General features: G+C 42.8%; 1 protein-coding gene across 6 annotated transcripts; it reads right to left on the bottom strand.

Annotated features, from left to right (window-relative positions):
* Positions 1–27,734, bottom strand: LOC108929074 (E3 ubiquitin-protein ligase NEDD4-like). 6 transcript variants are annotated; one of them, XM_018743391.2, is made up of 28 exons: positions 27,698–27,734; positions 25,751–25,824; positions 22,459–22,537; positions 22,262–22,300; positions 19,619–19,672; positions 12,972–13,022; positions 12,682–12,743; positions 12,247–12,349; positions 11,627–11,784; positions 10,858–10,951; positions 8,675–8,740; positions 7,988–8,158; positions 7,049–7,237; positions 6,808–6,885; positions 6,339–6,393; positions 6,169–6,227; positions 5,727–5,792; positions 4,990–5,219; positions 4,642–4,763; positions 4,359–4,429; positions 4,172–4,267; positions 3,884–3,957; positions 2,451–2,511; positions 2,205–2,264; positions 2,010–2,117; positions 1,576–1,672; positions 1,189–1,261; positions 1–1,049 (listed from the first exon to the last, which is right to left on the bottom strand). In XM_018743391.2, exons 8-28 carry the CDS (start codon positions 12,310–12,312, stop codon positions 947–949), a joined length of 2,097 nt encoding a protein of 698 aa, XP_018598907.1. In that variant the 5' UTR covers positions 12,313–12,349; positions 12,682–12,743; positions 12,972–13,022; positions 19,619–19,672; positions 22,262–22,300; positions 22,459–22,537; positions 25,751–25,824; positions 27,698–27,734; the 3' UTR covers positions 1–946. The 6 variants fall into 6 exon arrangements, with proteins under 6 accessions (XP_018598907.1, XP_018598902.1, XP_029109490.1 ...); XM_018743386.2 differs by lacking the exon at positions 27,698–27,734 and adding an exon at positions 27,311–27,606; XM_029253657.1 differs by lacking the exon at positions 27,698–27,734 and adding an exon at positions 27,311–27,606 and having other exon boundaries at positions 7,049–7,234.
* Between the last annotated feature and the right edge of the window lie 31 nt (positions 27,735–27,765).

The raw sequence follows: 27,765 nt of genomic DNA, 5'->3' as shown, positions 1-27,765 counted from the left end.
AAAGTTTTTATAGTTGTGTGTGTAAACAATACTTCAAAATAGGATTTTCCTCATAATAAAAATATATTAAAAACATAAGGTGACATGAACTTGTAGATAAAGGCACTTTAAGACTTTATAAACTTCACAAAAATAAATTACTTTTTCAGTTTGGAATACCAAAAAAGTCAAAGGGGAAAACTGAGACACTGCGTGTAAGAAGAGATTACTTACAATAGTAGAGTTCTTCAAATTAGTAACAGAACGATGTAATGAGGAAAAGGTACACACAACGCTGTGTTACTGAGTGCAGAGTGAGAAGGCAAAGCGTAAACACGTGTGGGGACGAGTCAAGCTCAGCAACAGGTTTTAAAAAAATAGTAAAACATCCACATGCGTCAGTACAAGTGAGGGCATCTGTAAGAATAACTTTGTACAACTCTTGCAAATACCTGAATAAAACTGGCAAGAAGGAAGGTGAATGGTTTACTGCTTAAAAAAATAAAAGGACAAAAAAGGAAATGCATCCTCGTGGTTTTGACCTGGGGGGTAGGGGGGCTGGGGGTGATTATTCCAGCTCTCCAATACATCCTTCACTAACACAGGCCACGCACGCACGACTCAGCCAGGAACTGCTGAATCACTTCCCGTATACATCCACAACTGCATCATCTATATCTGTATAAAGATACATAAATCTACCTAGAAACATGTCCTATGAGTATATGCACTCTCACATACTGTATGTCTATGCCCACCGAGGAACACTCGTGTCATTCATTCCATTCTGTAGCTGACAGCAGAAGCTCACACCCTGCACAGACTCATCCGTCGGCCTTAGTGGTTCTTCCTGGAAAGTTTGGGAATCCGATGGTCCAGGGAGCAGGACTTCCGGCACGTGTAACATGACCCACATTTAAACAAGCGCAGAGGTCGTCATCATCAAGGGCCAATGCCGCGCCAACATCTAGTCTACTCCGTCAAAGCCCTGGGCATTTTCAATGACAAAGTGCAGCTTCTCCCTCAGCTCCTCAAACGATTCATATGGGGGAAGGTCCAGGCGGTTGAAGCTGTGGGCCGAGAAAGGGGAGTGACGTTGAGCGTGGTAATGAGGACGACGATGAAAAGAAGTGATTAATCAGAACTGGTTAACAAAAATACGGGCGAGTACCGTCCAAGGGACCAGACCATTTCCTTGTTCACGCTCACCATGTGTGCGCTCTGGGCAGCTTGTCTCGAGTGCCCCACTGCTCAATGGTGAAGAGCTGAGGTCCATTAGATCCTAGTCCAGGCAGGACAAAAAAACAGAACAATGCAGGTCAAGGCAAGACAAGAACTCAAATGGTTTTTCTACCAATGGATGAACATGGGTCTGAGGCACTTACATTTATTCACTTAGTACATGTTTTTCTCCAAAGCTACATACAATGATTGTTAAGCAGTATTTATCTGAACACACCTTTGTCCAAGGTGACTTACAGTGTTACATGCACTGCACTGAAGCCTCTGCAGTTGAACGCACGTACAAATGGACAGTCCAGGTGCTGTGAGGCACCAGCGCTACCCATGGTCCTGTCACGCTGCTTTACCACTTACCATAGAGCTCAGCAAACCCATTCATAGGTACGCGGGAAGTGCCGGTGACAAACTGGAGGAAGCGAACGCGCTTCTCTGCATCCATCAGCAGCACTGTCTAAACAAATGGGGCACAAAGGAATTGGACACAGCCCAGAAAAGCCAAAGATGAGCAACACCGTGTGCAGTTTGTTCATTGACAGGGTATGTCACAATTTTCACCTTTACCCAAATATAACACATTTTCCATTCACACAGAACAAAATTTCAGGCTCACTTCACCGGATACCACGAACAGCAGCAATATCAAGCCTGCAGCTGTTATGGAGGTTTTTAGTCATTTAGCTCACACTTCACCGAAGTTAACATTTTTCAGACAGAAAGCCCCACAGAGGGTGTAAACAAGGAGAACATCTTCGCCTTTACGTGTTCAGAGAGAATCCAGAGGTGACTACCTTCCAGAACCACTGTATGACAGGATGGTTGGCGCAGTAGCCTTTCTTGTATTTGGTGTTCTCCCTCCAGTCATTGACGTCCACGTTGCCGAGGCCACACATCAGCAACTGCGTTGCAGACAACATGTGGTTAATCACTGAAAGACACAGGGAGGTGACAAAGTCATTCACAATGGACCACTAGTGCCACCTCACCTCCAGCTCATTTTCATCAAATATCCTTATGAGGTCCTGAGGAATCAATTCATAAAATCCCTGAAATAGGAGAGACAGATTTGTTACATGTCCTAGTTGCTCCCCCCCAATTCCAGCTGTGGTTATAAAGTCAGAGAAAGAAAATAAACTCCATCACAAGGGAATTAGCACTGCTTCTTAAGAGTTAATTAAATGAAATTAGGCACAAAAGTAAGGCAAGATTCTAATGCAGATTTTTCTCCTTACCTCCTTGAAGGCAGACATTTGTTTCTGGACTCTGTCAACAAATCTCCACTGTATAACAAGGCTGCAAAAGACAGAATAATGGTATCAGAAAAGTCACAGTGAACAAAAGTAACAGGTCAAATACTGAAGTACACACACACACACACACACACATTTTCAGAACCGCTTGTCCCTTACGGGGTCACGGGGAACCGGAGCCTACCCGGTAACACAGGGCGTAAGGCTGGAGGGGGAAGGGGACACACCCAGGAGGGGACGCCAGTCCGCCGCAAGGCACCCCAAGCGGGACTTGAACCCCAGACCCACCGGAGAGCAGGACTGCGGTCCAACCCACTGCGCCACCGCACCCCCAGATACTGAAGTATATCAGGGTAAATCTACTATTTACTCACTCAACAGATGCTGTAATCAAGAACCAGGACTTGGTCAAACAGAGTATCATTTCATTCTCCAATGTCACAGCACGTGAAAGGATGCCACCACGGTTCTGTACTTTGCCAAAGCGTACAGCGGCAATGTTCCTTCTAGGACTGAATACACAGCCTATATTCACAAGCTCGGGTGGCGACATAATTAAATAGGAACGTACTGAAGTGATTGCAATATGTTCTGTAATTCAGTGCTGCCATAAAGGGCGAAATACAATCGAGTTGCATTTCATTTGAATTTTGTGTCAACTCCGCATTTTTTTTTGTGGGGATAAAATGCATAAACAAATTTCCATTTGTAAATAATACTTGCAAGTGTACTACATAACTGAGCTACAGAATGTACATCAACCCTCTAAAGGTTGACTCATGATATCCCCCAGATACAGTGTGAAATGTCCTGCCTGGTCTACTGCAACCCTTTCCTGTCTGGCCTTCTGGCCTCTGCCATCATACCTCTCTAGCTGATATAGAATGCTGTTGCACACGTTGCGTTTGATCTGCCGAAGGGTTTCCATATATCACCCCTCCTCATCTCTCTATTGACTTCCTATAGACGCCCACATCAAATTCAAGACTAATTACTGCCTACAAAACCTAATTCGCTACACCTCAAGCAAACTGCTATGTTCCTCCACCTCTTCCTGCTTGGTGGTCTTATGCACAAAAACTCCAAAAACCAAAAGCACAAAGGTTTTTGGTTCTGGCTCCAATGTGGTGGAATGACCTCCCCCTCTCACTCAGAACTGCTGAATCTCTCTCTACATTCAAGAAGGGCCTGAAAACATCTCTTTCAGACTCACTCCTCCACTTATCTCCTATGTCCTCTGTAAACACATACTAAGTTATTTAACAAAAAAACTACATACAGCTAGTAGTGCAACATACACTGTGACTGGATTGACCCTTATGTGAATTTTACAGTAAAAGCTGCATTACATTTTCTCATTAAAAGTCTTCTTTATATAGAGGAAGCCTCAACCACAAGGAGGACCCAACACTTACTGGATATATTCCTTCTTGTTGTTGTCAGTTACCATGATGTCTGCCCCTCCAGGCTTCAGTTCATGCTGGTGAGTCTGGAACCAAAGAAAAACATTTAATTCACTTCTATAAAAACTGCATACATAAACATAGAAAAATTATAACTGGGACAAATAAAAAGCAGCACTTAGATTTCAAATTCAGATGCTCTGAGATTAATGATATTAAGAGAAAAAAAAAAGAAATAATCTTAATATTAGCATGCAATGCAAATATCACCGAATAAACTGAATGGGTCTGCTGTTATACCTGTCCAAAGAGCTCCTCATCAATAGTGAACCTTAGATCCAGGTCTGTTGGGTCATTCTCCAAAATCCACATGAGGGAGTTGAAGTACTCACTGTCCTGGAACAGCACAAATGCAGATGCTCACATCAAAACAGTGTGACCCCAGCAGGAACTGAAGAAAAGAGATGTGACAGCAGTGTTCACTCACAACAGACTCCATGTCCTGGAGAGTGATGGGCTTCTGCAGCATCATCTTGTAGAATGGACGGATGAAGAAAGCTAGGGAAGGACACATAATCCCACATGGAATGGTAAAACATTTTGTCTAAATTCATTTTTACTATATTTCAGGATAGGCTCTCTACAATGTTTTAATATGACACAGAGGTTTTTTAGTTTTTATTTAAATAAAATTTAAAAAAAAAAAAAAAAAAAAAAAATCTTTCAGGTTGACAGAGAAGAGAGTTGCAGCAGTGAGGTAGGATACTGACCATCCAGCAGCTTGCCGTGGTACACAGCCATGCCAGCCACTCTTCCGATGAACTTGAAATAGGAGAGATGGTCCTCATTGCACAAGCCTGAATTTGGGTTGATCTGCAAAGTGTAATTGTCCCTGGAACACAGCAAGTAAGGCAGCAGGGTTACAGAGCAAAAAACTCAAGGAACAAATGTGTGTGAAAGGATTTATAGATTTACAGGCCTTTTTGTGTTTCACCATAGCACCCTTGAGCAAAATACTGTACACATAAAAAGCAATAAATTCACCCCAACTCCTGGGATGGAAAAAGTGATGGCACTCTTTCCTCCCTAGTTTCAGGTTAGACAGTGCAGACACTTACGTTGCCGAGTACTCAAAGAGCCCGTAGTATGGGTTGAACATCTCCTTGGAGATGAGGAAGAACCACTCCCTGGACACACCTCCATAGTCCAACCCCTTCTCCCCCTCAAACTCAATCCACAACCGGGTCTTCAGACAATCGGCCCTCTTGATGGACATGATGCGTCTGTATGAGTCTGCCAGCACCGCTGTTCGTCGGAGCTTCATCTTAAAGTGGTTCGGGGTGTCATTCTGAAGTAGAGGCAAAATCGTCAACATGGTTTAAACAAAGACAGCTTTAAGAGTAATTTTAACGTGCAGCTGGTGTTAAAACACACACACACACACACATTTTCAGAGCCGCTTGTCCCATACGGGGTCACGGGGGAACCGGAGCCTACCCAGCAACACAGGGCGTAAGGCCGGAGGGGGAGGGGACACACCCAGGACGGGACGCCAGTCCGTCGCAAGGCACCCCAAGCGGGACTCGAACCCCAGACCCACCGGACAGCAGGACTGCGGTCCAACCCACTGCGCCACCGCACCCCCTCGGTGTTAAAACATTGTTCAGATAAATGAAACTTTTAAAGAGGACATAAATAGTGCTAAAGGAAGAGGATCATTTCACCATCTGAATTAGATTTACAATGCCAAAAAGAAAGTGTAAAGTTTACTAGAAATCCGGGACCTTTAGAGCACAGCAATAAAACGGATATTTCTGACGAGGCCTTTGTCAGTCCAACAAAAAGAGGCTCTTACTGGTTTTTTCAGCTTCCTGCAGAAATACTCATATTTCTGCTTGTAATCCCTGGAATAAGGCACAGCCTGGAACAAACACAAACAGAGTCACAAACGACTGCCAAGGCCTTTATACAGAAGTGAAAGGACACAAGAGACCATGTGTCAAGACTGTTTAATGTTGACACCAGCAACAGATTGCTCCGGTACACTTACTCAATTCACAGCCAAAGGCCACTCAGAACAGCCATCAGTTCTGGAAACCATATGCTCTATAGTTTTTTTTTTTTTTAAGTTCCACTGTGACAGAGGACAGTGTACCAAACCAAAGCACACATGTCATTCCTGCCATATTTATGCTACATTGAATGTTCTGCTTCAACTGGCAAATCCCTTTTGACCCAGAACTGTGTTTAAAGTCTACATGTCTGTTTTCATTAAAGAGTGTAAATAAGCCCCTTACTGGTCCGGTTATAGCTGCATTCTGCAGTCTCGGGTCCTCCCATTGTGTGATCTTGGTGTCTGCAAAGTATACACAAATCTTTTTGTTTGTCTGCAAACACATCAGACTGAGGTCAGCGTGGAACTCTGTCATGAGAAGCCCTACCAAAGCAGCAAAGAAGCTATACATACTGTGGTCTATGTAGAATATCCTTCCATCAGTGTAAACTCTCTCCTCCCATCCAGGCTAGGATGAAAAGACACAAATTTCAACCTCTCTACTCATCAGCCCACTTCACACAGACTTACACTTTGCTGGCTCACCTACAATCATATGTCTGCTTTATACTGCAAATCAGGACAGTCAGTCCTACAGAGGGATTACCGTGTACTCTACAATGTCAGTCACCGTTTCATCATTAGTACATTCACATTCACGATCCTTATGTTTCAATTCTAAAATCCTAACAACTGCTTCATTATTTAATTTCTGATAAGCCATTAGACTCGGTTGTGCATTGCTAGGTTTCTGTAGGCACTGGTAGCTATTGATTTTTTAGGGTTGCCCACAGCTACTGTATTGTATTACTGTGAGCAGCAATGCTGATCGCTGGGAATGACCACAGCAGCGGCTCTAGGAAAAGAGGGACGTTGAACTAACTGGAAGTGGACCGAGGTCAGAGGGATCAAGCGAAGGTCGCCTCCCCATATGGGCTGGGATTTTCAACCTGGGATCTTCCTGTTTTGTGAGATAGAAAGGAGGGTAGTCAACAAAACAGGAAAGGGCCATAGCTACATCTGAGCCCTAGCCACCCCACACAAATCACTTACAAATATGTCTCATACCTCCATACATCCCAGAGCACTGAGCAAGACAATCACTTGGGTGTGAATCAACTCACCCACGTGGTGGTCTTGGTATTGTGGTCAATGAAGAATGGCCGGCCATCAGGTGCGCTGCGAATCTCCCAGCCAGGGGGCATGAGGTTGATGTCTTGCACTGCTTCACGGGCATGCTGGGACGGAGTCTCAGGAGACACCAGTGAAGCTTGGGAGGTGATAGGACCATGGGACACATCAGCAGGCACCTGCTAAACAGAGAGATTATAGTAATAATATAATTATTATTAGTAGTAATAATATAATTATTACTATTAGTTCATATTTAGCAGATTTGTCGAAGATGACTTATAATGCTAGATTTAATACACTAAGTTACTTACAAGTAACGATCCGTCCATTCAACAGAGCAATGTGAACACACACATATTCACACACTACGGGAAATTCTGAGTCACATGTCTTTGGGCTCTAGGATAACTGGAAGAAAAGCCTCACAAACATAGGAAGAGCATGCAAACTACCCACACACTGAGTGGGAATCAAAGTTATATCTGATCAGATGCACGTGCTACCCACTGTGCCATCATGCTGCACAGGCAGCATTTATTAATTTAGTAGATGTTTTCCTCCAAAGCAAGATACTACAGGCATAAAAATTACTATATAGCATTTAGCTGACACCTTTATCCATGGTGAATTACAGTGTTAGGTACACTGCACTGAAACCCTTACATACATTCCATGCGTATACCAGAAAAACAAAACACACACACACACACACACACACACACACACACACACACACAAAAAATGCCAATTTAGAGTCAGCAGTTCTCCTGAAACATGTTTTTGGACTGTGGGAGGATCTTAGAGCACCCAGAGGAAAACAATGTGAACATGGGGGAACATGCAAACTCTACCCAGACTGAGACCAGGGTTTTTCATGTAAGTAACAAACTCACCAGTCTGAATTGCAATAACATAGGCATCACACTTACAGGCAAGCACTCAGCCTCATTGGCAAGCGGGTGACTCCATGTGCGCTTCTTGCTTATACGATTGATATAGTAAAGGCAGCCTCTGGAGTCTTGCCTTTCTTCCCAGCCTGGCGGCAGGCCCAATGGTGAGGGCAGGAACTGATCAATGAAAGGGAAGGAAGACAACAAGGACTAATGGGGAGGGAAAAAAAATTCCCATAAGGCACTTGATGACTGAATACAGGTGGTCCCTGGCTTACGATGAGGTTATGATCCGAAAAACCCCACGCAAGTCAAAAATATCATAAGTCGAAAAAGCATTTAATACACCTAACGTACCGAACATCACAGCCTAGCATACGCGCGATGGCCAGCCCCGGTAAAAAATAAAAAATTCAAAATATGGTTTCAACTGAATGTCTATCGCCAGCTCACCATCATAATGTCATCATAAGCCAAGGAGCATCTGTAGAGAAAAACAATAGTTTCAGGGGATTTAACTCAGTCACATGACATTGCCTCCCTTCCAGGAAAATAAGTTTGTACTGTTTCATGCTCTGTCCTTGTCTTGATAAAGAGCAACTTGGTGAACATTGCACAGCATGACAAAAATGGTATCATACAATGAGTTGGACATTTCAATACACATAAAGGAAGGCAGGCAATAAAACAGAAAACTTATACAACATTGATGAAGTTGATACAAACCTCAGAATTAGATGGACTCTCTTCCAGTGACATTGCACTGAAACTTTCTCTTGGACTGTTCAGACACTGTGGAAGGAGAGAGAAGAAAACCAATGAGAACAACCAAATGCTGATGCCCTAATGAGAGTTGCTTAGAGTAAATCACTCACTGGGAGGGAGGGAGTGATGTTGGTCACTGGTGTTGAATCAGTTTACATCTACATTTATTCATTCAGCAGACGCTTTTCTCCAAAGGGATGTACATTTCATAGAAAATACAATGCGTTCATTACGTTAGGAGAACGAGACATAGCTGTAGATGTGTGACTTAAGTACAGTAGTTTGTTTCCTTTACCATATGTGCCGATGTTCATCACACAAGTAGCTGCATAAAACTGTATCAGAATATCGCCGATTCCTAATCACCTTCTTAGTAGTTCTTTTTTGAGATACATATAAACATTTATGTTACGTTGCAGGAGTGGCTCTGTAAAGGACTGATCCGAGCACGATGAACATTTATACCTTACGTGAACTTAAGAGATTGTGGGCGAAGTGAGTCCGGAAGAGATGAGTTTTAAGACCCATTTTAAACGTGGACAGGGATTCAGCAGTCCCGAGTGAGAAGGGGGAGGTTGTTCCACCACAAAGAGCCAGAACCGAGAACCTCTGTGCTTTAATTTTCATGCATGAGACCACCAAGCGGGCAGATGTGGAAGAGCGTAGCAGTCTGGCTAGCATGTAGCGAATGACCAAGTCTTGTAGAGAGCTGGAAGCAGATCCATTGATGCATTTGTAGGTCATAACCAGAGTCTTAAATTTTATCCAGGCAGCTATGGGAAGCCAGTGCAGGGTTTAAGATAAGTACCTTGCTCAAGGGTACTGCAAGTGGTGGTGGGATTTGAACCTGCAGCTTCTGGGTCCAAAGCCAGTATCTCTAACCACTACACAACCAGTTGCCCAAGAAATGAGCCAAGAAGGTAGTGCCTAAACACCCATGATGTAAACCAGTCCATGCAAGGTAGCTGCAAGGTAAAGTGGTCAAATGGATGTAAATGAGTCATAAGTATGACTACATTGTCTACCTTACAGTTGCTTTCCATCAGATGAAAATCCGGACCTCTTGTGTGGCAGGCGAGAATCCTACCACTGAACCACCAATGCAAGTTCAAAAGGCAAATTCAAAAAGGTAAATGTAAACATTTATACATTTTAATTATCAGTGAGCCAACAAACACCAATTGCATTTTGAAGATTCAATTCTGTCGTGTCAAGAAGCCAAGATTTCCAGACATAAAATCTTCCATAAAAACTCTAAACAAAATAATTCAAGAAAACTCTTAAAACTCACCTGTTTCAGACTTACTTCTCCCCGATCAAGTCAGCGCGTGACGAATGTGTACGTGTTTAGCTTATTTAATTATTTAAGAATGGAAAAGCCTTTATGCAGCTACTCATGTGATATATAGTGGTTCATATGGTGGAATGTGACCAATTAACTGTACTCTAGAATTACGTGTTTACATCCAAATCTCGCCTTCTGTTGGTGTAATGCACTCTTTGCCCTTTTCTCCGAGATGTACGTCGCTTTGGAGGAAAAAAAAAAAAACCTCTGCTAAATGAATACATGTAAATGTAAATTACACGGCAGAGACGTAACGCAGTCTGCACTGCAAAAAGCATATAATAACATTTGGGCCAAGCATTGCTTGCTTTAGAGCTATATGGAAAACCATCACTAAGTTTTTGCATGTGATTGAGACGTGGAGTTATGACCAGTCAAACTGGAAGATACTGTTTAAGTAGGTCAAGATATAAGCATGATTTGAATAGCACACCCTTATTCTTGGCATCGGGAGCATTTGTGACATGTTAAACTGGCTCTGAAAATGTCTTGTAAGACAAATAACCAGCACCAAATAAGACCAAACTTAAGTGGGCCACCCTGAGATTGGGACAGTTGCCAAAGACCAACGTTAAGAGCAAAGATAACGCTTTCTCTTTAACACAGAAATTGTTAGCGTAAGGCTCTGTCTAAAATGTCTTGGTGGAAGAGCATTACATAACCAGCCCTAATATTCTTGTTTTGACTGCCTTGTCTTGGAATACTCACAAATGCTACCAGACCAACCACCTGTGGAACAGACAGCAGTCAAGTGTTGATGATCTTGTTAGTTCATGAAGGTATTGGCTACTACTCTAACCTCATGGTCATCCTCAGGGTCAGAGATCTGTCGCCGGGCCAAGAAAGCGTGCTGTGCCACCATTTGGACCGTCTGCTGCCTTTGCTCTTCCTCCCTAACCAAAAAGGGAACGCAAGTGGGGTCAGAACATGGACAAAGTACATAAACTTGAAATGGTTTAAGTTACATGATATTAGTCTGGCATTTAGCTATACATTAAAGATTCCCACTATGAATCAATCATATAAACCGAATTTGAGTGCACTGATTATATTTCCTTAACTGCAGCATGGTTGCACTGTGGATAATGTTGGGGTCAGCACCTGGACAATGTGATCGGACATGGGTTTACATGTTCTCCGCATGCTTACATGGGTTTCCCTCGGGGGCTCATTTCCTCTCTCAGTCCAAGGACATGTATTTAATTGGTGACTTTGCTCAATATGTATGTATATGTGTGCTTCATTGCTCTGCTGTATAGATGGGTCAATGATTGTACAGAGTTTAGTATAGTGTGTAGTCCTGTAAGTCACTTTGGATAAAGGTGTCAGATAAATACTAGGAAGTAAACTTTGTACACATTGCACACTTTGTGCATTGTGTTTTGGAGAACAGTGGCTGCTAAGTGAATGAATGGAAATGTAACTGGATTTGAACGCATCTCCATTTCCTTTCTTTTAGGCTGGTTAGAACTGTGCAACTCAAAAAGAAAAAAAAAAAAAAAAAAAAAAGACTTTTCAAGAAGCGAGGTTTGATGTGTACAGGTGATGCAGAGCGGAAGGAGTCATACTGAGCTGTGGGCCTCTGCCACAGTGTGGTCCTGGTCCTATGGTTCACATAGTAAGTCCTGCCCAGGTTGTCCTGCCGTTCCTCCCAGCCAGGGGGCAGTGGAGGTGGCTGGGCACTGTGTTGAGGACCAGCCTGGCCCTCCAGGAAGTCCCATCCTAGCTGTAAAACATACAAAAAGTAATGTTTTTTCAAACAGAGCATACTACCCATTCCCCCCCACCCCACATGTCATTATATCTCTTTGAAACTCATGCAGCTTAGTTGATCTCTGAAGAACATCAGTACTTTGCTCAGGGAATAAATACAGTTTGGCCATTAGGACATGGCATTCCCATGGAGCACTTACAACACAAATCATGTGCGGTAAAGGTGGCAGCAGATTCCCTAATGAAGAAAACCACCACACGTTCTTCACTAACATTTATAACAAAATTATTTTAACACCATGTTTTATGTTCTTACTGCAATCTGCTACACCATCCTTTCCTGATACAGGTATAAAGTCCACAAAAAACAACTTCAGATCAGATTAAGCTTTGTCACATCCAATTCATCTAGGTAAATACGTTTACTTCATGACTAAATCAGTAGTACATAGAAATACGATGCCTGAGAACCCACATCAGCCTCCTCCCTCTGCTCTGCACCATCATCCTCTGAGGAGCGGTGCTTCGGCAGATATGTCATCTTCAGTCGCAGATGACCTTTGACCCGGGATTTGTAACTGTCGGAAAGGAAAAAAAAAAAAAAAAAAAACAGGCAACGTAACAATTTCAGAAAACCGCACACGAAATAAAAGTACAGCTGACTTTAAAACTTAGTGATTGTCATAATTCAAAAACATAAATGCTTTCCATAAACTCTGCAGACACCCAGATCTGAGACCATCTCTCCTGCATGTCAACATTAAACAGAGGCATTGAAGATACAGCAACATGACAAAAGACAACACACTGATGTTTGTCGTTGCTGTTGCGTTAGACAACAGACATATCCAAACACACAGCTCAAGGCGAGGACAAAAACAGATTTCGGAAGTAATGAGGCACAGCAAACCTCCTAGGGTGAAGGACAAAATCCTTAAATGTGTTGGACCTTGCAGCATCAGGAGTTTCTGTCTGAAATACAATTAAAACATACAAAACACAATGATTCCTGTAAAGACTTTTTGTAAGGATGCAGAAAATTCAGAAGGCAACAAATGGTTGTTTTAGTATTATTCACTATCACTCTCTACTGTCTCTTCATTATGGGCACAACAAAGAAAAAAAGAGGAAACGCACAAAGCAAAACCTGCCATTTAGTGTCAAAGCAATGACGATACAAATCTTTTTGACGGGACTCACCGGGATCTGGTGTAAAGGTATGTCCACCTGTCCAAGAAAGTCGTCTCGCGTCTGGAAAGCAGAGCAGAAACAGAAGTGCTTGACAGAGCGCATGCTGCTGGGTCACAAAACACTCATTACTGGGAAATTGTTCCCTTAACTCCCTAAGTCACACTCACTGCCATCGGGGGGGGGAAAAAAAAAAAAAAAAAAAAGGGGAGAAAAATTATAGAAGTACCATGTGTGCGCTCTTTCCCCAGGTTCCTCCCTGCTTAGCTCTTTGTACTGCTGCCAACACAAAGTGCCCACAGACACAGGTAGCACTGGTGAAAACACCTTGGTGATTCTCTCTTACTCACGTTTCATAAAATTTTTTTTTAAAAAAGTCACAGAAGGGCTTTATTTTAAAAAACGCCAAAATGAGTCTTATAAGCTCCAGATGACACAAGTTAGTGAAGACACTCGTTCTGAACCTATGGTTTCATTTAACTTTATTGTATATATTTTATCAGACACTGAAACACTTTGCACCACAATTACTAAACACATAACAGACAGTGAACACACATAAATGTGCACACGTAATCTTCTGTGTTCCCAATACAAACATATGCATGCGTTCTGTACAGTACTGCTTGAAAGTATGTGATCCCTTGCATCTTATTAAATAACCGTTTTGTGGTAAAACTGAGAAGCATCTTTCTTATGTGACACAACAGGTGTGTAATGACCAATTCCACGTGATGCTTTGAAGGAAATGGTGTGCAGATGCAAAAAATGACTGAACCAGAAGCTGCACTGGTTAACCCAAGTTTGCAAGTAGAATCAGGTTTGTCATTCATATTTATTTTAAGTTTATTTTCTACTTCTATTTTATACCACCTGTATTGGGAACACAGAAGATTTCAGTGTCTGATAAAATATACACCATATGCATGCAAAAATATACCTACACTAAAGTTAAATGAAACCATAATGACCATCCCAATAGGGTTGATATACTTTCAAGCAGCACTAGCTGTAGTCAGGTTACTCATAAAACAACACTAACACTGAAGGGATCTCTGAAGAGCTCAGGACACAAAGTTAGAGCAGATTCTTGTTTTTGCCTTGTTACTTACTGTTTACTGTTTGACTAAAGAAAATCTCCTGTCTGAAGTATGCAATCAGAGGAGGAAATCTTCAAAACAGGGAAAAAAAAGGGGATTTTGTGCAATCAGTCTGAGCTGTTAAACAGCCTGGGTCCAAGCATTGGTTCTGATACAATCAGAAGAGGAAGGTAGAGCCAACCGTTTTGCTGCCGCAGCCTTCATTTGCAGTGCACACAAGAGCCATGCCGCAAAAATAAGACTGCGTTACACTCACCTGTTGACACTTACTTTACTCATTATGGACCCCTAAATGGAATCACTTAACCGATCGCCATCAGCCATACAAACTTACAAAAAAATCCCTCTCTGAGGTTTTCTGACCTCCAACGACACATTAGCCGACAGCCGCACATGTGAGCTATCGATGTGCATTAGAGCACGGCGAGGGCTGGAAAAAAAGGCACATTCCTGCTGCTGAGCCGCCACAACAAGGGCATGAGCACAGGGTGGCCTCACAGGACCCTGATGGCTGGACCACCCAAAGCACCTCAATTCTAACACAATCCTTTGTAACCCGACCAAAGGCTCTAAATATTGTGTCCACAACAGAGTGGCAAATAATGAGAGAAAATATTCACTACATATTTACCAGAGGTTTTTGCAGAGTCTAACCAGCAAATGAACTGAGAGATCTCTCTCTAATTCCGCTTTTACTTATTGTGACTTAGCGGTTAAAGCGACTTCGGATTTAGAAACAAATCAAGTTAGGAACGAACTTCTGGTACCGACTGTTCGTCTAAAATATTTCGATCAAGAACCGGGGATGCTGTGAATGATCAACAGGAACAAACTTTACAGCAAAAATAAAGAGCTTTTGTACAGAAACATCAATGACTCATTTCAGCCACATCTTTCTGCTACTTGATATTATTATTCTATGAATCCATACTGGGTGCTTTTGCCACACTAAAATATTAGGCGTTTCTTTTTAATTTCCAATATTTGATGCTCCAATATTATACTGGAGAACTGACTTCGCAAACACCACTAGCAGTATTTTGAAACAACACAGGAGTGGATGCACATAGATGGTTGCATTAAAAAAAAAAGCCAAAAAAATTTTTTACAGAGGTGCCTGCAGCAAAGCAAGAAACACATAGTCAAAGAATGAAGATGCCTGTAAAGGCCTCTGCTGGGTTATGTGGCTGCTCCTTGGAGCCTCAGGGACTAATGGGTCCATCTGGGGCCTTTTCGAAAAGCTGTTAAACAGGGAGAGAAGACCTGACACCCAATGCTTTAAAAACACAGACAGGCATGTGTTGGGGGGCTGCTCTTGGGGACAGCAATCGCAGTCCATACATCTTCACTGCTTCAGCACCCCCTGCTTGCATTTCACAGATGGAGCGCATGCCTATAATATCACAATGTTAAATTTAAACACCATGGTATCACTGCAAAGGGGCAGACTCTCTGGAGTCGGGAGACGTATTTCAGGACGCATGTATTTAGAGGCTAAGTGTCTTCTCTGCCCTCCCTATAATTAGCCTAGGATAAATACTGAATCTGATTACACAAGGTGTTAACAATAACAGAAACGGAGGCGATTCTCTCAATTATGCCGCATGCCCCCACTCTCATGCACACACAGCCATACTGAAAGGCTTATAGCTCTAAAAAATACAACAGTTTGCATGGATTTGACGACACAAATTGCGCCGATACATTTTCTTCCAAGCTTTTTCAGCACCATTAGCAAATTACTGAGCTGGAAGTATGTTTGTCAAACTTATAGATGCATGACTAAGTTGTGGTGACCTTTTCAGCAGTTCAGCTTTCCTCTTCTAGAGCTTGACTAAAAAGCACTGGGAGTGAAGCGAAAGAGGAGCAGCTATTAAGCTCTTTGCCACCTTTTACCATGTTTCTCCATGCAGTTCCCTCCTTCACGCTTCGGCCTGCTCTCAATAAAAAGTGTTTTTTGCAGGTAATTTTACCTCAAACATCTACTTTTACAAGAGTCAGTCAGTCTTTGTGGAATTACTTTCTCCCTCAAATAGGCCTCTTCTACATAGTCACAAGCACCGAGTTCCAGTAATGATTAGTTGCATTGAGTGAGGGGGAAAAAGATCTTTACTGAAGGTGTTTCAGACTGTGCAGAACGTGGGACATAGATGTTAACAGCTTGTTAACGGTTGGGAACGCTCAACGCGCTACCCCATGCGATCTAATTAATTGCAAACCTAACTACAGCTGTAGGATATACTAACAATTCCAATTTACCAGCTAAAAATTGCAAGGGGCCTCTGCAAAGAGGTGTATGCATTTTAACTGTCTCAGAGCCAAATTAATACTGGCAGTTGGAAACATAATTACCAGCTGATGCTAGTTTACAAATAGAAATAGAACAACAACTAAAGCTTACCAAGGGGTTTTTCCCTGAACAGGTTTCCACATCATTTTTTCTGTGGCTTGTATGAATGTCCTTAAAGCAGCCGGAAGATCTGTCCTCCAGACCATGAGACACATGTATGTGAACGCGGGGAGCACCATGTCCTGCAGAATTCGAGACTTGAGAGTATGGGATCTCCAGCGATATGCTTCTCTGCAGGCCTTGGTGACAAGAGTGCCCCCCTGGTGCCTGCCCAGACAGGCCTCCTCGACAGGCAGCCTGGCCTTTCTCAGCCCCCACCCGGGGAGGGAGGCAAGCAGAGGTACTACGCAAGAGCCTTACATGCTGACAGTGTATTTCTGGCTGCGGCTCCAAGTCCAGCTGCGGAGTGCACGTAACAGGAGGGGAGCACGCAGCTCTACAGGCCACCCTATCTGTCCCTGTATCTGATGGTGGTAGGTGCAGGATGACGCTAGAGTGATAGCCTGAGCGAGAACAGTCCATTTCATGATTGTTCCCGCTTTCTCCAACTCTCCCCTGGTTGGGCACGGTATGCTGGGACACGTCCTCTCGCCTCGCATCCTGCAATTCAGCAGGTATGACAACACCACCCTGCAACAGTCGCAGGTTGCTGACAGCAGTGCTCACAGGCACCTTGGGCGCAGGCTCTTCGGGGGGGACGTGTAACTGGCGGGTAGAGTGGTAGAGACTGCGCACAACAGGTGCAGCAGCGCTGGGGCTAACTGGGGACGTGGGTGGAGTGGTGCAAGGGCTCTGGGGGAAGATGACCAGCGATGAACAGCGCCTCAAGGGTGTCCGAGTCTTCCCGCGGCTTGGGCCCCTCTCCACCAGCTCTGGTTCAAAGATGCTGCTGCTGCTGCAGTAGCCAGCATCGGTAGTCGGACCCTGATCTTCCTCCTCCTGGGCCGCACAGCTCCCCGTAGCTCCGTTAAGACTGCAGGGTTGCACTGAGATCCGCAAGGTGCTTCTCCTGCCGCTGCCACCGTTAAACTTTGGGATGAATACAGTGGAGCAGTGCTGTAAACTGCTGTGCTCCAGAGGCAGTGGAAGTGGATTCAGTTGGCCTGTGGCCCCTCTGAGCTGGGCGCAGCTTGCCCCAGAGCTGAAAACGGGCCCATCGAGGCCATGGCTACAGGTCTCGGACAGCGGGTCTGTGTTGCTCCTCCTGGTGGCAAAATGCAAGCGCAGGCGGTGCGCCATGTGTCCTAGCGCCCCTCTCCCTCAGATCCAGTCAGAGGCATAGCGGGGCCGGCTCAGAAACAAGGGATTCTTCAAAATTCCGCTGCGCAATTGCAGTTATTAGCATCAGCAGCCGCAAACAGCCAAAATAGCTTCACTGACAGTCTAAATTCCTCTTGTAGCTGCAGCACACTTACCAGGCAGGGAGTTCGGAGCAAAACTCAAAAGTAATAGTTATTCAAAAAAAAAAAAAAAAAAAAAAACAGCCCAACAAAGAAACTTATTAGTCTTAAAAGGTAGTTCACTATGGTCAACCATGACCAAAACGAAACCCTATTCCTGTTACATTTTCTTCACGTTGATACATCCACGAGCAGACACCACTCGAACCACACGAACTTATACACAGTCTTTGGTGTTTCAGGCTAGACCTCTCGGCAACCGCCCCTCTGCTGCTTCGTGCCAACCCAGCTGACAAAGTGCTGTACTGAAGCAGGACAGCGGCTGGGCTGAAGTCTCTCCCTCTCCTGCAGCCCCACAAATATTTTTACTCTGCAGTATAGAATTACAGGAAATCAGGAGGAATGAGGTCGGGCATAATTTAGTATTACACCCAGGATCAGGTTTCCAAATAGCCTTTACCTATAGAACTACCAGAGGGTCTGGAGCAAGCTACTGGCAGTTAAGAAAACCCTCAGAAATGGCCATGGAGACAAAAAACCCCAAAAACACTAAATTCCTCATCCTCCACCAGATGGCCCTTTGGCAGCACAGAGCATCTCAGCAGAAGGCAACTGCAGTTAATGGCAAAGCCCTGGACGGGGCCTCCGGAACATCCGTCCGAAGAAAAGGATTCCAAGTCCAGAACCAAGTCTCCCAGTTTTACAGTATGTCCGTTCCACAGACCGCTTGTGGGCTTTGAAGACATAAAAAGCAGACATGCCACGTGATCATCTCCTACTGCCGCAGACATTATACTGGTGTGTTTCTCTGTGAATCGCAGGCAGCCCATGGAGCCTGCCCACACTCTGCCAGGTGAAGATGACTCAGCCAGTTTGGAATACTGAGCAGGCAAATAACCATTTCCACATGCTGCACTCTCCCGACCCTCTGATTTAGCACCTAGATGGCAAACTTCCTTGCCACTTTCCATCCTTGGATTCACAGCAAACTGCTACTTTAAATTCTCTGGAGTACAACATGTGCTTTGAAATGACATTTGTTGTGATTCGTGCACAGCAGGACAACATACGCAAGTCACAGTACCTGGGCATTAGCATCACACGGCCTCTCTACGCACCCGTTGTGATACTGAACCTTTCTTCTGCTCACAACAGTCCTGAATCTCTGCACTGTCGCAGGGTTGGCGTGAGGTCAAGACACTGATGCACGTTTTATTTCACACACATGTGCAAGGTTTCTTTGTACATATGCCAAGAAGGCTTTTCAGAGCACTAGCACTTTAATGAGGCTCCTCGTAGGCTTGTTTTCTAACAAACCCTAAATTCTTCCACTTTCCCCTATAAAGACTAATTTAACCTCTGGTAATTTATTACAGAATCCAATTAGCAAGAACATCTCCTGGTCATATGTGACTGCATTTAGTGCTGACAGTGCACTCTTTTCATTCTATGATATGTCTACTGGGAATATCTCACTCCCTTATTTTGGGTCTTTAACTATAAATAATAATAAAAGGCATAGTAGCCCACTGAAGGAAACAATGAGAAAGCAGCCCTAATATTTTAGGAACAGACCTCAAATAAAAATCACAACAATTTCAGTTGTTTTTCAATGCATTAATATGCATTATCGTAAGAAAACAGCCTGCTACACAAAGTCAATAATGAAAGGATACTGTTGACAATACACAGTCAATAACTATATAATCACGGTTAATGCTTCTTAAATCTGTAGAATTACCACACAACCACTTTTCAGGAGAAAAAGGTCCCTCTGAATCCAACTTAAATCACAACACAGAGACTTACCAGGCGATTCTCATCGAACACCTGGAAAAGCAGCCGGTGCTTCTGCGGATGAACCTGGAGATTAAGAATGGAAAACAGACAGTGGTCAATAGGCACTAGGGTGCACAGGGACTCTAAGCAGCATTGGAACAACATCCTTTACCGCAAAATGCTCCTGCAATTGTGAAAAATTCACCGTTCAATTCTTAGACATAAATTGCCCAATGTTACTGCATACATATACTGTGTGTGTGTATATATATATATATATATATATATATATATATATATATTTTTTAAGGCCATCAACCACATGAATGTTGTCTCCTCCAGTCCACCTGCACTGACTAAAGCAGAACAGGTGAAGTACCACTGTCTGCTCAGTGCTCGGACCTGCCACACAGGGGGCTAGGAGTTTATTCATTCTATCGGGGCCCACTGTATTACCAGGGTTCATCTTAAGCACATTTCTCCTATCCCCCACCATTCATACAATGCAAAGTCCCACTTCATTAAAATCTTTTTTAAAAAAAGCACTGATATAGCCACCATCTTCATGAGTTACAGCATTGCTGCATGTTAATATCAGACAAGCAAATCTATTGGTGGTGTAAAAAAATATTAACAATGAGGCAACCAGTAGTGCTGTCTAACAGCTGCTGATTGTATCCTGGCAATAAAAAAGTGGCTTCTATTATACTCTTTCAAGTGGATCAAGCTTTGAAATTTTACAGTCATCCATTTACACAACAATTCTTCAGAATTTACACAAAAAATGTTGCTCCCTTCTCAAAAGGCAACACACAAGTTTCAAGGAATAGGGCCCCTAGTAGGGTCACAAGTACACATCCTTTACAGGGCATTAGCTGTTGCCATTTTACAAGCTGGCAACGTTGCATGTAACTCAGATAACGTGTGTCATAAACAAAAATATGGCATCATGACGTTAATCGTAGATTCCCCCCCCCCTCGGAAGCCCACAGGTGACACGCACAAAAAAGGCAGCATGGAAAGGCCATTCAGAGTATTGCCAGTAGTAAATGAGGGCAATGCCTGGAGGCTGAGTCATGGCCAGTTCATGCAAACCAGTGACAGAGATTATGGGCTGCGAAAAACACGCAAAGCATCGGATGGGGATTAACTTGGGCCAACCACAAGACCCCAATTTAAATCTGGACAGGCCCTCACATCCCAGAGCTGTCATTTCTTTTGCTTTGTCAACGGCCTACAGTGGAATCAGTGGTGGAGAACCCTAAACAATGAATCGACGTTGCATGTTAAGACAGCAACTTTCTTGTTTTGTTTAACTACCGACAGGAAAGAAAGAAACCTACGGATATCTAAAGGTTTTCTTTTATCCTTTTCATATTTTTTTTTTAATGAAAACGTGAACACCGATTTTTTAATCTATTTTAAAACATATTTAATCTATATTTGTTACATTCAGTGCTGTGAAGTTGGAAGAAATTATTGAGTTATCGGAGTTGGAATCGGAGTCGGTAAAAACGTACCGACTCCGACTAGATACCATATATGCTGGCGTATAAATCGACCCCCAGAAATTAGAGGTGTAATATAGGTTTAGGCCTATATTCGCCGGATAAGTTGACCCCAAAAATAATGTCCGACTTTTGGGTAGTGCTGTGGAATTGGAAGCAATTATTGGGTTACTGGAATCAGAGTCAAAGGTTTTGTGTACCGACTCCACAGCCGTGGTTACGTCCCACACCTTATTCACCAAAGTGACTTATGCTGAGTTACTCATCTATACATCAGTGAAACACACTCTCTGTGTCACACGCACACTAGGGGTGACAGTCATCAATCCACCTGAACATCATGTCTTTGGACTATACTATGCATGTCTATGTCCCCCATTTATATAATGGTAGAGGAAATGATGGGGTCTGACATAGCTGATACACAGTGACACTGGATTAAAAACAATCATTAGTGATTAATGAAAAGACAAAGATAAGTGCTTAGCTCACTCAACTGCATACATGTTATACTGTTACACGTGATCTGACACCATGCCATTATAGTTTAGTAAAGGGGATGACCTCAGGAATTCCTAGCAAATGTTCCTGACCACAAGGCCATGGGTGACTCATATGACAAGTCCTGCCCAACCAACGTGACCCGTCTTGCTCTAAGCGACACAGCAGAGCTTTCCTTTCTGCAGCCATTTTGGAGCGTGCAGACATAATAAAGGTATGACTGAATCAACGTGTTCAGCCGATTAACATTGAACAAAGGCACTGTATCCAGGAATACAATACACACATTAAAAGGCAAATGCACAGAGTAGCTTTGCTTTTGAGTAGTAATGCCTGTAATCCACAGATAAGGGGAAGGCTTGCAGTTTATATTCCCACAGCCTTTGCCCGTTTACATCCACAGTACTGTACATACAGATACTAAGAAGGAAACTTTGACTGATGACTTTGTGAGTGTGATCATTTTTGCCGACAAACCCCGGCAGGGCGTGCTCCAGCATGGCTCCATTGCTCATGGAAAATGTTCCAGATCCACGAAAAGGCAGTCAACTCTCACTGTCAAAATCGGTAGCCTGATAGTGTGAAGGATTCTGGTTCTCAACACCATCTTGTGCACCACCACTTTCCACACAGAAGAACAATCATCAATGTTTCCATCACTTACACTGAAAAAGAATTCTTCATTCCACTTTGGATCCAGTGTCTTAAGGCCAAAGAGAGGAAAAAAGAAAAGAAATAAATGGACTTAATTTTAAATGCAAAATGTCAGTGTGTGATTCGAATGTGTTTTTGTCCATACCTAGATGCACGTCTCTGGGATTGTGTGAATGTGTAAACCATCAAAGAGGACAAGCAACTAACCTTTTTAATAGTTTTTGTTTGAATGCTGATGCTGTCATCATTCTCCAGATCATATAAGGTGATTCTTGTGTATGGGTCACTGTTGCAAAAAAAGATAAAGTCAAAGAAAAAAGAAACAAAAACACCAAAACAAAACACAATAACAGTGTCACATTTTCCACGAATGCAAGTTTATAACCTGCACAACATATCACGATTATGTTCCATATTGTGGCCTTTAGACTGACATGGTTCATTAGGAGCACTGCAAACAACAAGATTAGAGCTGGATGATGCTGAAACCAGCAAGTCTGTGCTTACAGCTGGTGCAGTTTTACCTTTGAAGCCTGTGCCAGCCTGGAGGAAATCCAGATTTGTGGCAAGGGTTGTGGTAACACAGGGTGTGCACCTGCCATTTGCTAGAAAACTTATTAAATATTAAGGCCTTTTATAGCGGTTCGGCATGGCTAATTCATTATATGTTTACAGTTCCTATGGCTTCATTTCACTTTTCTTTATCACCATTATTGGCGGTATCACAAGAGAATAACCCGACTATTTATATTTGGAAAAACAAATCTATTTTTTAATTTTTAGAATGATGAACAAAAGAAGTTTTCACAGAAAGGATAAACGCCTATTCCCAAAAGCTGTTCCCATGATTTACTGGAGTAAAAAAGAATATCATGCAATTGCAATTTAACACAATTGAAGCAATAGCTTGGATTTGGCCTCTTTTTGCTTACATTTTAACATTTTTTTCCCTGTCAAAATTCTCCCACCTTTATCTCACCTGAAGAAAACAGAACTAATGTAAATCAGAAATATTGTATTTTACTTGGCTTTTCACACTGGGTTATCAAGCAGACCTACAGAACATTAGGCACAGATTTGTTCTACTAAGTTTTTATCATAAAACAGGTATCATTAATAGGTGTCCAAAGATACATATACAACCCAAAATAAATAAAAGAATTTTTGGTGGGCTTAGTTTTGAGGTAAGGTACAAAAGTTTGTTAAAACAGCACCACCAAGAGGGAGCAGAGCTCAGCACATGCTAGTAATGTGATATTTGTAAATAGCGAAATGAAAAACCTAAAATACAGTGCATCTTGTACAACGCAGGTCATGGTCCACCCACATTAACTCTAAATGTTGCCCTCTCTTAAGGAAATACACCTCCTAAAGACAGGACACAACGTGTGGGCATTTCTCAGTTTTGCATGTTGGCACCATAAACAGGATATTGCGCAAATGTAGGTTTGGGGCACACTTTCGCAAATGGCATTTGGGGACAGGTAAATCTCGGGATAAATCCTAAATCAAAACAGTAATATTTCAGACCACTCGACCACTGATGTTTCTTAACACTCAACATTATGGTTCAAACAGATTATTGGTCTTGTTAACATTTACTGAACTGACACCTTTGTTCAAAGCTACTTACAATGTTTGATGAGGAACTTTAGAGTCATTCATTTTGACAGCAGGGTATTCTAACTGGGGCAAATCAGCTCAAGTACCTTGGTCAAGGTTACTACAGGAAGAGCTGAGAATGTTCAGATTGTATGGCAACAGCCCTAATAATTATAGTGCTTGTTGCATCAGCAAATACATCATTCAGCTCCATGGGTGACTATGTACAGTGGATATCAGAAGTCTACACAGCATTAATGAAATGTCAGATTTTGTTCACGTAAACATTGAAATCAAGACAAATCATGCCAGACCTTTTTCCAAAAATATTTTAGTGGAAAATAAAAGAATGACTTGAGAGAAACAATAAAAAATAATGAACTCCAATGCCTTATTTGCATAAGTGTGCACACCTCTGAACTAAGTATCAATTTAGCACACTGGAATTTTGCAATTCTATCCAACTCTTCCTTGTAAAACACTTCAAGTTCAGTTAGATGGTGAGACTATCTCTTGTGAACAGCCTTCTTCTGGTCAGTCCAAAGGTTTTCAATAAGATTGAAGTATGGGCCCCAGCTGGGGTATTCCAGGACACGGATTTTCCTTTTCCTAATCCATTCCTTGGTTGTGTTAGCTTTGCATTTTTGATCATTATGTTGAAAGATGAAATTACTTAATTTTAGCTTTGCGGCAGAAGGCAACAGGTTTTGCAACAAAGTATCTTGATTTGTGGAGATATTTATTTTTCCCCTCCATCTAAACCACAGCCCCAGGTGCAGCTGAAGAAAAGCAGCACCATAACAAGATGCTGCTGCTTCATAGTAGCTCCTTTAAGGTAGCTATTGATGCTTTGGTAGTCTCCCTGATGAGCTTTCTCTTTGCCCGGTCATCAACTTTGGTTCCACACTGATCCGGGTGGTCCCATACTTCCTCCCCTTTTTACAAATGGTCTTGACAGCATTCCATGACATGTTGAAAGCCTTTAAGTTTTTTTTTTTTTTTTTTTAACCCCTCTGCTGATTGGTAGCTTTTGACCAAATGATCCTGAAGAGCTTTGGACATCTCTTTATGGGCCGTGATTACTCCTGCTCCATTCAGCCAAGAAACCTTCAGGGAAATCTTTTAAGAGCAGTTAATTTTACTGAGGGCCAATCAGAATAATTTCAGCTGATGCAATGTGAGTGGTTCAATCAGAACGAGAGTTACAAAACCCATTGAAAGGGTGCGTACAATTATGAAGCAAAGGCATTAAAGCTTTTTTTTTTTTTTTTTTAATTATTTTTCCTAAAAGCCATCCTTTTGTTTTTCACTTAAACATTGTTTCAAGACCTTTTTAAAGTAAGGGTGTGTAGACTTAACATCCACTGTACTTTTCTATTACTGAAGTGTCATACGACTAAGCCCAGTCATAAAAATAAATTTAAAAAAAAAAAAAAAAACTAAACCATTAAGTGATTCTCGTTTATCTAGAACAGTGCTAGCCAACTCTCATCCTGGTGATCAATGGGCTTTGGTCCCATCAAGAAATCAATTGCACTTACAGCGCCAGTCAAAATTTGGAGTACACTTGCTTAAAACTAGTGTTTTCCATGTACATTCAGTTAACAAGTTTAAGCACAAAATCAGCTAACGTGTCTTCCGAGTCTACTGCACTTAGGGAGTTGTTTTGCGTTGACTCTTCTGTCCAGTTCCTCAAATGTAAGAATTGTCCATGTTAGCCAGGTGTACTCAAAACTTCTGACTGGTGCTCTAGACACATAACTATTTTGATTTGAAAGTGACAACTCAAAGTGCACCCTTCAAAAAAGGCCGATAAGCACTACACACCAATAAAACTAAACCAAAAAGAGGTGAAAATACTTGACACCAAAATACGCGGAAACTCAATAAGACTCACCTGAGCCCCAGAATGTCCTTTTTTGCCAGTCGAATTCCAGCAACAACCTGCACTCGCAGAACCCTACATTGTTCCTGAAAGAGGAGTGCATACATTAATATCTTATCATGTAAAAATGTAACACAAATACTGATAACAGTATGGAAATATGACCTGATTTTGACACAGATCAAAGTCCGAATCTTGCGGAAAAAGCATAGTAGTGGTTAAGCAGTTAGCAGCTTAAGCAGTTAAGACTTCCAACTGAAATATGCAGTCAAAGGTTGACAATCAGTCTAAGAAACAAAGGCCATTTTCCTCTGAAGTTGCATAATGACACAAAACTCTCCATATTTCCTGAAAAGTGAACACCCAACTATGCCAGTAAATTGTCTCCTTTTCCCGTTTCACAGCCAGGTGAACATGGAGCTTGGGACATTTATTGGTTTTGTTTTTAACATCGTGTGCAAAAATAAATCCCAGTGCATGGATCTCATATTACTACATCTCAGGTATTTCTTAAAAATACCGGACATTCGTTTTCATATTAGGTATGAAAACAGACAACACCATGAATCAGACAATGTCCAGAACCTCAAAACACTCCTTCTGAAGATGACCTTTGAACAGTCCTAAAGGTTCGAGTGCGAAATGACTGTTTATAGCCTTTCGAAGATAAAGCAAAGTGAAAGACTGTGGTTTCGTATGTAGTGTGGCCACAAAGTCCAAATGAATAATTCCAGCCTTAATCATTTTCAGTTTCATGATTCATTTGTTACATGGAAAATTATGTCCTGAAGAAAATGAGGGAAAAAGTAGAATGTGTGCAGACAACAAAGTAGTGCAAACAAAGGGAATTTGTCCTCGTTTTCTTTTTTTTTTTTACTCTTAAGCATCACAGCAATCTGGTCTATGAAGACCAAACATGCGAACAATAGGAAATCGGTCAGCAAACACCAGGAAAATGTGTGAAAAAACATGGTAAGTGTACTTTGTAGGCCCATAACTTAGTAAACACAGACACATCCTGAGACCTGTTTTCCCACGGAACATGATTTACAGAACCTTCTGCTCACATATAATCCCGTGATCTTTGTAATATGAAATGATATCAGTATTCAGTATGACATGTACTTTTTAAATATGAACCCAGTGAGTTACCGGTGGTGTCTGCAAGTGAGTAGTGAGTAGTAACATTTACCGCGCTCACTGTGCTGGGGTAACTTAGGCTAAGTAACGGGAAAGCAGTGTTCATTTCATTTCGACCACTAAAAAAAAAAAGTTACTCTGCAACGGAAGATTTGGAATTAGAACATTGGAAGTAAAACAACAGAAAAGCCACAAGTTGCTTCAACGCCGTTGACAACGGCAGAAGGAACGGCGACCGACGAGGCTTTCCTAAACTAACAGCCTTCTTCTCTCTCTCTCTCTCTCTCTCTCTGCACGCCACGAGGAGGTGCACGTCAGGCTGCCATAGGTTGGTCTCTACATTGTACTACATCATGTATCTAACTGGCACGCCGCGCGGAAGTGCTGTACCGCTAATCGCTGAGCGGTCGCGAGCGCAGCTAGTAATGGTACCTCGTCGGCGGGAAGACCCCGGAGCTCGCGCACGGCCTCGGCCATCCTGCTTCCTGGCGGCGCTCGAGACGCAGTCGTCGACGGGTCCGCGAGACCAACAGCGCTTCGCCCCTTCCTGCGAGCTCGCGCGCACGTTCCGCGCGTGCTGTGCGTGAGCGATACACTTAGTTATCGGGCCGTTACAGTGGAGCCACGAAGGGGCCGTTACACTTTCCGCATTGCCGCGTTGGACACGCCCCTCCTTCCCTCAAACACATCCTCAAAGTCTGCGCTGTACCGAAGAGCACCAAACAGCACCCCACCCCACACACGCGACATTTTATGTTAATGATGGTGCGTAGGGCAGCGGAAGAAGAACAGGAGCACACACATTGACGAATGGCCTACCTGTGCTGTTAAGGCCCCGTGTTTCCGACATGATGGGCTCCGCTCCGACCCCCCCCCCCCATATACCC

Source organism: Scleropages formosus, chromosome 7, assembly GCF_900964775.1.
Source record: "Scleropages formosus chromosome 7, fSclFor1.1, whole genome shotgun sequence".
NCBI lineage: Eukaryota > Metazoa > Chordata > Actinopteri > Osteoglossiformes > Osteoglossidae > Scleropages > Scleropages formosus.
This window is presented reverse-complemented; position numbering and strand designations above follow the sequence as displayed.